The following is an 11,614-nucleotide window of genomic DNA, read 5'->3' as shown; positions in this document are numbered from 1 at the left end:
TCATTCTCCAGCAGCACTCAAATTAGAATTATCAGATAAATACAAACAACATTGAAATTTAAGACCAAGAAACCGATCATTCAACTCAAATAAATCTTATTCATAAATTGCTTTGACAGACATTTCTCCATACGTATGCTCATTGTGGTAGACGCAGCTGACCACCTAGAGCGGTATACTTATTCAGATTGATCATTAGCATGTGGCACATCAGAACCCATGCTTACAATCGATCATTTTCATAATAAATAGCCTGGCTTGGCTGCTTCACACAATAACCAAACGACAATCGCAACATTTAGAAAAAAAAATAACTCAGCAGCAAATCGACACCTTCCCCAGTCTTACTCAGCAAGCACGCCGTCCTTCTCCTCCATGGCATCCTCTTCCTCCCAGCAGAGAAGATTAGCCAGTTTGCCGTCCTTCACAGGAGCAGCATTCTCCAGGTTCTCACCCTCGAAGCAATGAAGAACAGATTTGGGCGAGCCAACAATAGCATCTTCAGTAACAGAAAAGCTCTGGTAGATAAGCACACCACCGGGCAGCTCCTGCTCTACCATGTTGTTGCAGTCGTAAACCTCAGCATCAAGCTTCATGCCCCATGTCGCGGCTTGGCCACGCCCACCAAAGATAGTCACAGCAACAGAGAACTCCGAAGGGCCAAAGCACCTGAGGACCCTCTTCACGAGGTCGCCGTAGGCAAGTGCAGTGGCGTCGAAGCCCATAACTTCATAGCTGGCATAGCTGAAACCATCCTCAGGCGTCACATGAATGGTGGAGAAAGCAGAGCCATGGATAGCGTTCATGGAGTAGCCGCAGGGTTCAAAGTCAAAATCACAGATCTCCATCTCAGGAATAATTTCAGAGATACCAGAGAGCTTGGTCATTTCTTTGGCACACGTTGTGTGGCCATCAGCAGAAGTCTTGAAAAAGACTGAAGCTTTCTTCTTGTCCAGACCAGTCATGCACATCTCAAGGTTAACCATGGGTTGCTCTGGGTACTCGGTGGCATAGTAGATGTGCCACTTCTGTCCAGGTCTTGCAGGATCTCCAATCACATAAGCATTACCACCAGACTTCAGGCCACCAAAGTAGCGGTTAAGGGCAGCAACCTCCTCAGAGAAGCTCCTGTGGGGGGCTGGCTGTGCACCGGGGAAGATGAACATCCCACGGGAGTACTTCACAGCAGCAAGCGGCATAGACAGCTCTTCAGCAAGCTCAATAATCCTTGGAATGGTGAGCAGGAGCTTGGTAGTCCCACATGTTTTGATGACAATCTTCAGAGGATAGATAAACAGGCTCGACTCAGAGAGGACATAGGAGTCAAAATCCTTGTTGGAGAGCTCGGACACGATGGTGCACCGTGCAAGATCCAAAACAGAATCAATCTGGGCCCTGGAAAGGGCACGCAAACCACGCCCATGAGGGTCGACAAAGACAGGCGCCTCAGAGAAGGTGATCTCAAGGCGCTTCTCATAGCCCTCAAACCCGATCGCTGAGACCGGGTGAGCGTCAGCAGCAGAAAGAACAGCCATTGGAGCGGGTGAGTGAGAAAACGATGCTGGAGATGGAGGGAGGAGTGCAGGGAGCAAGACTCGAGAACTGGTCGATTATCAGGAAGCAGCAGGCCAGAGAGATTGGTCAGAATCAAAGCGTTAGAAAAGAAATCCTAAACTACTAGGACGGGGAAGCACGGAAGGGATATCAGGATGGCTTCTTCGCGCACTGCAGTAGAAAAAGACAATGTTAGCAACAAATCAGAAACAACAAAAGTAGAATGAAGAGTATAACAATGATTATTGATTCTTACGTTGGAGTAAGCAGCAGACTGGAACTTCTTCTCGCCTCCGGCAGGTCGAACGTCCTCAATGCTGTAGCCAAGGGGAGCTTCATACATCATGGAACGACTACTGCTAGACTTCTTGCCACCCTTAGACTCCATTAGTACATCAAATTCCTGCAGGAATGGGAAAATTAATGAGTCCATTACATCAACAATTTCTAACAACATTTTTTCTGCTTTTTATGAACATCAGAAGTTAGGCAAGGAAGTCAACCATTCATGCTGGAGCTACTGTTACAAGAAAACATCACAACATACCAGGTTTATACCGAGTATAGGGAATGTTTTGGCCAAATGAATATTTCCAACAAATTGTAACCAAACGGGTGGAATATTCACACTAACGAAGCAATTTTAATCGCAGATCTGTAAGAATCATCAAAGATTAATCTTGTACGACCTCAATAAATTCCTAAAGCCGCAAACTCAAATCTTTTGAGTACTCGCATAAATCTGTATTTCATATTCATGTATCGAAATCTGAATAAAAGTAAACAGTACTTCTCCTACCATCGAGTTTCAAGTAATCACAAAACAAACCTATTCCAAGCACTAATCCTCACAGAAATAGCAAATCAAATCTAGTCGCCAGAAAAAAAAAGATAACAACACATAACATGCAGAATAAATCTAAAATCTACAAGCTAAAGCAGGCTAAAAGGGGAATAGGCCAGGTGAAACTTACAATTCAACGAAGCTATGTGTGGAACCCCCCGATTCCCGAGCGCGCACGCGTGATCCGGAACAGATCTCACGAATTTCCCCCCTTCACCGCCTCCCGACGCAGCAGAACCTGGCAGAGACCAGCGAAAAGGATTCTCTCCTAGAACTCAGCGAGTTCCTCGGCTCCGTTAGCTTCTCTCAACGAGACGAGCTGCGGCGGCGGCGGCGAGGGAGGAAATTCTTTGGCAACAAGAAGCGTGCGGCTGGGGAAGGGATGCCCTGATTTGGCCCGGCTTTATAGCTCCGCCTACCGGGTCCGGGTTTCCGTGGCCGCCAAGTACATGGGCGGACCCGTTCCCCTGGACCCGTGCTCGCGTGGAGGCCCCCCGGGCCGCTAGTTGGGTTGGTGGGACCCGCCACGATCGGGATTCGCGGCCGTGAAGGCCTGGGCCACGGTGGACCGCGTGTAGGGAGGGGGAGGTACTCCAGCCGCCTCTGGGACTCGGGAGGGGTCGAGGCTCGGACAGGTGGACCCCGCGTGTCGGAGGGAGTAACGCAGGCCTACTGGTGGCTGACTAGGCGTGGTGGCTTTGGGGAAGCTTCGCGGTGGCCTCGTGGAGGCTGAGCGGCTGGCAACGGACTTCTTTTTCATCTTGTTTCATGCCATCTACTAAAAGTCTTCAAATTCTACTATCTTTTCTTTTCTCCTTTTTCTTTTGGATTTGTATGCCACTATAAAAAGTTACAAACTTACCGTGTCTAAAGTTTTAGTCATTAAAATATTTTGCCTCCATTCACCACTGAACCAATGAACAAATAAATAAAGTTATGGAAATGGAGCGAAATTAGAGGCATATGTTGTCTCTTTCTTGAAATCCTATGTAAAAGAAAAAAAATAACAAAAAATGATGAAGATGTATGCTTTTCAATCCCTACTCGTGACTCATGAGGTGTTGAGTTCATCAGATATTGAACAACAGAAGAATAAGCGAAACATGAAAATACGACGGTTGCAAAATAGCAAGCATCAATGGCAGGTGGACTTGAAGCAGGGAACACCCTTCATCATGTGATCAAGGACAACAATGGTCGATGTAGAGGATACTAAAATCTCCATCTAATCACAAGTATATGTTTGGACAAGATCCGCTCATATTTTTTAAATACTTCCTTTGTCGCAAATTATAAGTTGTTTTGACTTTCTTAGATTCATAGGTTTTGATATACATCTACATATATATTATGTCTAGTAAAAATTATGAAATAAAAAAAATTAAAATGACTTATAATTTAGGACTTACGTGTTGAGAAAATATTTTTCCTAGTTACATTATTTTTTTGGATTTTATAAATATATTTTTGTACGTAAATAATAGCAAAACCAAAGTATTTATTGGAGACTGTTAATTTTTATGTCCAAAACGGCAAAATGTTTCGAACTAGTACATCTATGGGAATTCGACACGGTATGAAAAAAAGATACACTGGTTTATTATAATCCCACCCAACTTTGTAGCCTTTTTTTGGTAATAAGTAACTCTACATTTCCAGTTTGGTTTTTTTACAATCTTCAGAGGAAGTTCAACCTTTGGGATCGGACCCAAGGTCTTGACATCTCCTTCAGTGGCGCACTGTGACATGTTATTCGCAATCGCACTGCACGCACACCGCGGGAGATGCACGCACCGCGCCTGCCGCCTGCACGGGCCCTCAGCCGCTTCCGCGCCGCCCGTGAAGAAAAGAAAAGCGAAAAGGAGAGGGGCGTCCACGCAATCCGACATCTTTTAAGCACCCCCCCCCCCCCCCCCCCCCCCCCCACCCACCTTTGCTGGTCTGCATGACTGCATCGGTGGCCATCGTCGGGCACCAAGATCTCACGGCACAACGCTTATCCGCGGACTGCACACCTGCACGGCAGGAAACGCATCACCCATTCACCCGGGGGGTGCTGTGCAGGCCAAAAGGCACACGAATTTTATGCGGAGGCGAGATCGCCATGCCTCTTTCCAACAATCCGGGCCGCGGGACTCGTCGCCGTCACTTGAGCCCGTCAATGGAGTTCAGACTTCAGACGGAGGCGGGCAGGCAGTAGATAGACATGGCCTGACGATATCTCCAGTGCATTTAGCTAGCCCCGCCCCCTGTGACAGCGATCTGGTCCATGATTCCTCTCGCCACTTGTTCTTTGTCCCCATCCGCCTTGGACAGCTAGATACGCTTGTCCAAGTTGCCTCCGTTCACTGTGCTCTCCTGCTTTTTTTTTTTTTTGGCCGCCCGGGAACGCAGGGTTTCTCTGTCCTTTTGCAGTTTTGCTCCATGTTCTTGGTTTCTTCAGAGAACAGAGAATCGGGCCCCAGCGCTTGCCTTTCCCGTAATTTCTTGCCTCGCTCGGCCGCAAATGGATAAAAATGACGCGGACGCGAAGAAGGACAGGACAAGTGATAAAAAGGATCCGGGAAATCGCAACATGCATGGGGTAAGGTGGAGCTTTGACGGGATTAGCGAGCTGGCTAGCTGGTCAGGGCAAGGAACCCTAATAATTTGTTAGTACTGCCGGTATTAGTTTTCTTGATGATATCTCTCTGATCTGCTCGCCAGCCCAGGCGAGCAGATGATGACCTGCTCCTGATGTTTCAGTATCGCTACTTTTCTTCCTGGTGGTTGCCAGTCTTTTGTCGACATGGGAACTAGTTGGTCAAAATTTGCCGTTCCTGCTGCCAGGATGCCGCAGCGTACACGCCAATTTCCCCTTCTACTAAACTTGTGCTAGAAATCTAGAATGTCCAAACGCGGAGTAATGGAATGAATGACCACGCAGAGTTCCTTCGGATGCTGGAATTCTGACCACAACGGGTAGAATCCAAGCATGTGCTGTCTCGCTGGATTACATGTTTTTTTCCTCCTCCGATAACGTGGCATGGTCCAGTCAGCTGGGTTGTCCCGTTCGGAAAAATAGCTGGGTTGCTGAAGCGAGCATCACCAGTTCGCGCGGGCAATGCTAGCCTCCCATTAGCCTGATGATGACCGATGAATGATCAAATGGTCTGCTAGTTCAGCTGTGTGTGTGGTTTTTTCTAAAAGAAATTCGGAGTTAAGCTCTGTTGCTTGACTGTATTTACTAGATACAGTACTTACTCCGCATCCCTGCATGTATCCCAGTCTCCCAGAGGAGAACGACGTGATGATTTTTTACAAAGGAATAGTACCTCCTCATATCTGAACTCCCCTGAAGGAAAACAAAGATGAACAGGACGCCGATATGCTACTGTATCACCATTCGTTCAGACAAAAAGATGAGCAGGACGGCAGTGGCACCGTAGGTCACACGGGCTCACAGCCTCACAGGTGAGCTTATCGAGAAGCAGAGGTCCAATTGGCTCTTCAGAGTCCGATCCATCATCTCTGAAAAGGATCGAGAGGCTGCTAGTACTTGCCGTCGCTTTCACACGCCGGATCGGGATGCCTTGGGAGAGCATATCCCGGGCCGACGTGAGCCCCCGGCAGCAGATTCGGATTTGCGAGACTCCGACGGCTCAACCACGCGATTTTTTTTTTTTTTTACATAATGCATGCATCCATCAGACGTGGTCGGCTGCCGGCTGCCGTGTCACTGCGCCAGTGTCGGCGAGAAATGGCGCGCGGGAAGCGCGGCGCAGCACAGTTCTTGCAGTTCCCTGCACAGGGGGAGGCAAGTGAAAGGCTCATCGCATCGGGATAATCACATCTATCTCACCGTAGCTCGTGGAGAAACTGAACCTGTCGCTTTGCATGTTTGGGCTTCATAGCAGATGGAACTGAAAACCGAAAGAATTAATACGATGAACTGAAAACGCATTACAAATTAAATCAGATGGACGGAAGCATGTGACTACAGCATCACAGAGCACGGAGAGGGCGCCGTGCGTCTCGGGTCGTTAGAATTTTCACCACGAACTTCCTTTGCGTGTAGGATGTGGGCCAGCACACCTGCAAACAAAAAACATCTCGTGGTGGAGGTATGGCGCAACCATTTTTGGTTTAGGCTCGCTCGACCGTCAAAAGGATCCACTCACTTCATGCTACTTTTCTTAAAACAAAAGTTTATGCTACTTTCCGTTGCCCAGGCCAAAGGATGCTACGCGACACCATGATCTACAACACGATTTTTCGCGGAGAATTTTTTGTAACAGTTGCCTGCAAGATTACCCCTGACTCTTCAAGAAGTGAGTGACTGGTCTTCCATCCATCCAAAAGAAGAAAGAAAAAGGAAAGTGTCTTCATACTCGTACGTCGCTGAGATAAGTGCAAGTGATGGGCTTGTCCAGTTGACAGCTACTGGGCCTTCGTAGGCCTGCCCCCTATTATCAGGCTTCCCTCCCACGGGCCCAACCTAACAAAGGCTCGCGGCCCACCTATTGTTTGTCACGCGAAGGCGTAACTCAAAAAGTTTTTTTTTTGTCACGCGGCTGAGCGGCTCCCCCCCTCTCAAAGAAAAGCTTGATCGGGCCCACGTCCCTCCACCTCGTCGTCCTCGTCTTCTCCTGGGCGCCGCCTCTCTGCCACAGCGCCTCACCGGTCTCGCAATCGCGACGAGAGATGGCCGAGGTGAGAACCTTCTAGAATCCCCCCTCCCTCCCTCCCTCGATCGAGCCTCCCACGGCGTCGTTCTTTCCACCCTGTTCTGCCGCCGCGCTGGCCGCTCGTTGCATCTGTCGATTGGTGTGAGCAGACAATAGGCTTCGACCTAGTTCGTCGATCGTGGGACTAGAGATGGTTTCCCGTCGCGCGGATCTGATCCGTGCGCTCGCGCGCGACGTGAATTGCGATTGTTGTTTGTTTATGGACACTAGGTCCATTTCTTCCTGTTTGTGGTTCACGGCTTTGGGGGCTATGCTGCTTGATCCCCCACGTGCAATTTGCGTACTGTTGTGGTGGGAAATTACGGAATTATGTACTAAGATCTGATATAGGGTGCTGCATTCATCATGTCAGGTTACATTTTTTAAATTTAAGGGTGGGTTTGGATTGGCTATAAAATTTGGTTCGGCCTTTACGGTTTTGTGAAGATAGTGATACTGGCTCTAGCAACAGATCGTCGTTGTTGTAAGCACCAGCAGATCGTATGGGTTACAGAACAGGCCAGGTGCCTGTCGGTGTGGATGGTATTTGACCTCCTCGTCAATGCGGGATTGAGACGTAGGGTTGGCTCAGATGGCCATCTACTTGGTGAGTGTCAGGGTGCCATGTTTTTTCTTTTCTTTTATAAAAAAAGAAGACTATGAATTGCATAACCAAGTGCCTAATTCCAATAGTCGGAGAGTTCCATTGAAGTATTAGGCAACAATGCTTGTACAGTGAATTGAGCCTTCTTACATTTATCTAACAGACACTAATGTTTATCCCAGTCTCCCAGACACTGTTCTTATGGAGTTGTGCCATTTTTGTTCAGTGAAATGAGCTTTCTTTCATTTACATAACATGCTATTGCTTCCCAACATTGTCTTTCATTTGTTAGCTTTATTTGTATTGCCTGTATTTTGCTCCACTGTTATCTGTTTATGTTTTGCATTTCTACCAGATTGAGCTGAAGACCGCACCTACTGACTTCCGCTTTCCTACCACGAACCAAACCAGGCATTGTTTTACGCGCTATATTGAGTACCATAGGTATGTTGGCTGCAAAAACTTTACACGTGCATTGTTCGAAGAACAAAACTTTACACATGAACAATATCTCATTACCTTTCTTTACTATTTGAACTTCCATGAAACCAGATGTGTGAATGCCAAAGGGGATGGAACTGCTGAATGTGAGAAATTCGCCAAGTACTACCGCTCTCTTTGCCCAGGAGAATGGGTGAGTGCTTATGCTGTCTTGTGTAGGACTGCTGTTATTCGTTTTCCAACTATAAGGAATGTTACCAGATTGAGTCGCGCATGCCATGAACTTGTCAGAAGATAGGAAATTTGTGATGCACTAGCCACCAGTCTGAACCAAAAATCTTTGTCGAGTTAAAAGCCATTATATCTGAATTACTTGGCTGCACTAATTTGTTTCTGCCATCATATCACTTACTAGGAGTAGAAGTTTGCGGATAATGTTATTCATTGGTAAATTTTGCTGTGTATATTAGCATACAGTTGGGTACTTTAACACGTTATATGCTCCTGCTTAGAACCTGTTTGCATTCTGCACCTATGGACAACACAGTTTAAAATTTTAATGTACTTCTAACTTTTATTTTTCTCCAGGCAATAGTTTTAGAATTACTTGATTTTTTATTTCAAAATATCATTTCCTCTTCTAAATCTTTTTGGGGGACCTCAAGTGTGTTTCACATTTTCTGCCCAGCAATTCTTCCATTTCTCTATCCATTATTGCTTAGACGGACCATGTTCTCTTGACGCGTTGAAACTAGCCATGCATTCTAGCCAGTCTTCTTCAACGTCATCAGCTTTCCTCTACTGAATCAGGTGGAGAAGTGGAACGAGCAGAGGGAGAGCGGAACTTTTGCAGGGCCCCTCTAAATCTCGTTTGAGAGTCACTGTGGATCGCCCTACAGCTTTCATCACTGGGGATGTTTTCTTCGTAATTGAAATTGTGCTACTGTCTTGTGTCACTCAAGCACTCACTGCAAAACATTCGGTCATGCTGTTCTTTGGATTGCACTCAAAATTTTAAGCATTGTTGCTCCTAATACCATGTTTTTCCTGACCTCCTTTTTGTTGCCTAGCTATCCAAACACTGAACGCATATTGAGGTTTCGAAAGATCATATCCGTTGTCTCTGTTTCCTCCTGGAATCTGAAATGAAATGCTAAAGACACTAAAGGAATCATGGCTTACATTTTACTATTGATTTATTGAAATGCCCATTTGCCTTGAATCTTGATGTGCAGAAAATGTTTTGGGTTGAATTTCATACCCGTTTTAAAACAGGACTCACTTTCTCCAGTTTTATCAGGGAAAGGTTAACCACATTTTCTGAACGAAATTCCTTTATCTCTTATAATCCTGTGGCATTTGGGTTCCTTGAACTCGAATCTTGTTTCCTAGTACATGCTATGATAAGTGGGTGGATTTACCTTTTAATTTGAGTTCTGAATGTTTGGATCCTGGAGGCGATTCTGCTATGTGAAGATGGTGAACTGTTAATCAGCTAATCATGGAAACCTTTAAAAAACGATGGTATAGAAAACAACATTACCAAGCATCTCATTAAAATTCATTATATTTCGATGATTACATTATGCATGAGAAGAAACAAGATACACGCAAAATATTTTCTTCTTACAACTCCGATTAGGATGGTTCAAATCAGTGAGGATGGGTAGCTCATAAACCAATGGAACGAAATAATCACTCTAGAATCCCCTCGCTTGTCAATGTATGTGGACCCAGATCCCCTGGCTGGGAATGCGCCCATTCACGACGAACAGCATGTAGTAGCCCGGCGGCGCCAAGACCGGCGTCGCCGGCATGACCACGGTGGCCTCGTAGACGCCGGGAAACAGCGTCGCTGCCCCGCCGTTCATCTGGAATGCCTGCACAGGCTTCACCTGGACCTGGAGAAACAGCTGCCTCTGGTTCTGGGCGAACGAATGTGTCGTGAACGACGGCGCCACCATGGTGACCGACCCGGGAACGCCGACGCGTGCAAAGACCTTCAGCTTCAGCTGGCCCCCGTACGCCACGTGAACCGGCCCGTCCTTGGGTGACGGGTCGAAGATGTTTGGACGGAGACCGTCGTTGGCGGCGTCGAGGTAGTATGGCGAGAACGCCTCCAGGCTGAGCTCGGTGGGAAACTTCTTGTTGAACTCGTAGAACTGGTGCGGGTTGCTGCCGCCGACGATCACACGGCCGTTGCGGTCGAGCACCGCCGAGGCGTGGTACATCCGCGGCCGCGGGGTGCCCGCTGGTGCCTGCACCTCGAACCGCTTCCCGACGGGAAGGTCCGGGCGGTAGATGACGGGTGTGGGGTTGGAGGTGTTGGCGGACTCCCATCCGCCGATCCCATCCGTGGCGCCGTTGATGATGGCCACCTCGCCGTTGGGGAGCAGGATCATGTCCCCCATCACCCGGGGCGACGGCATCTCCTCGACGACCCACGACGGGTTTGGGTCGGTGATCCTGAGCCGCCCGCACGTCCTCAGCGCCTCGGGGAACTGCCCCCTCCCCACGGCGGCGGCGGCGGTGTTCCGCGTGCCACCGCAGATGAGCACCTCGGCCTCCGTCGGGTTGGGCTTCAGCGGGAGCAGCACCGACGAGCCGGCGTTCGGGTTGTTCCTCAGGTCGCCGCCGTCGCCGAGCGTGGCGTAGTTCCGGACGATTCGGCCGCTCTTGTAGTCGAACAGGATGGCGCGGTTGCTAGCGAAGATGAAGAGGTTGCCGTCTACGTTGAGGTGCACGAACGGGTACAGGCTGTTGGTCTGGCGCAAGAATAACGAGAAGTCGTCACTAGTGGGAACACCTGTCCTGGGGTAGAACTCGTAGGTGGACTGTCCCAGCCCGCCGACGATGATGGCGCGGCCGTCGGGGAGTTTCTGGTTGGTGGCGTACCACCGATCCTCGGCGAGCTCGACGGGGGCCGGCTGCTCGGTCCAGTCGCAGCTCGCGTCGTTGCTCCCGTTGCACGCGGGCATGAGGCGGATCTTGCGGGTGCCGTCCTTCCACCCGCCGTTCTGGACGAGGGTGCCGTCGGTCCGGACGTGGCCCGACGAGCACCAGGTGTCGGTGAAGATGGAGAGCCCGCGGAAGGTGTTGGAGGTGACGCTGTACTCGACGGAGTGCGCGGTGCAGTCCATGTTGTTGTGGAACCACTGGTCGTCGGTGTTAAGCCGGCAGGGGTGCCCGGGGGGGAAGGTGAGCTTTGACGGGCCGGTGTTGGTGCGGTCGAAGAGGATCAGGCGGTCGTTGTGAAGGAGCTGCATGTGCATCCCCGACACGCCGACGTTCTGGAGGAACTTCCAGCTCCCGGCGGCGCTCGCCGGCGCAATGCCGCCATAGGCCAGGAGTAGGAGAAGGGCGAGGTGGGGGAATGCAAGCCTCATGGCGGTGGCTGCGGGAGAGAGAGAGAGAGAGGGGCTTGTGGCAATGCTGCTGGCCTGCTTCAGCTCGGGAGCTGCGAGA

At 49.2% G+C, this 11,614-nt stretch overlaps 3 protein-coding genes across 3 annotated transcripts; 1 reads left to right on the top strand and 2 right to left on the bottom strand.

The window, feature by feature from the left end:
• Positions 1 to 79: 79 nt before the first annotated feature.
• On the bottom strand, positions 80 to 2,790 carry LOC117863536 (S-adenosylmethionine decarboxylase proenzyme). The gene is made up of 4 exons (XM_034747312.2): positions 2,529 to 2,790; positions 1,811 to 1,957; positions 1,707 to 1,725; positions 80 to 1,513 (listed from the first exon to the last, which is right to left on the bottom strand). The coding sequence occupies exons 2-4, from the start codon at positions 1,940 to 1,942 to the stop codon at positions 345 to 347; spliced, it is 1,320 nt and encodes a 439-aa protein (XP_034603203.1). The 5' UTR covers positions 1,943 to 1,957; positions 2,529 to 2,790; the 3' UTR covers positions 80 to 344.
• A 3,785-nt stretch (positions 2,791 to 6,575) lies between these two features.
• On the top strand, positions 6,576 to 9,348 carry LOC117865427 (cytochrome c oxidase subunit 6b-2). The gene is made up of 4 exons (XM_034749623.2): positions 6,576 to 7,090; positions 8,064 to 8,152; positions 8,261 to 8,342; positions 8,960 to 9,348. Exons 1-4 carry the CDS (start codon positions 7,082 to 7,084, stop codon positions 9,011 to 9,013), a joined length of 234 nt encoding a protein of 77 aa, XP_034605514.1. The 5' UTR covers positions 6,576 to 7,081; the 3' UTR covers positions 9,014 to 9,348.
• Positions 9,349 to 9,676: 328 nt separating this feature from the next.
• Positions 9,677 to 11,614, bottom strand: LOC117863165 (aldehyde oxidase GLOX). Its single transcript, XM_034746771.1, has one exon. It carries the CDS (start codon positions 11,533 to 11,535, stop codon positions 9,868 to 9,870), a length of 1,668 nt encoding a protein of 555 aa, XP_034602662.1. The 5' UTR covers positions 11,536 to 11,614; the 3' UTR covers positions 9,677 to 9,867.

The sequence above is a fragment of the Setaria viridis genome, chromosome 7 (assembly GCF_005286985.2).
Source record: "Setaria viridis chromosome 7, Setaria_viridis_v4.0, whole genome shotgun sequence".
NCBI lineage: Eukaryota > Viridiplantae > Streptophyta > Magnoliopsida > Poales > Poaceae > Setaria > Setaria viridis.
This window is presented reverse-complemented; position numbering and strand designations above follow the sequence as displayed.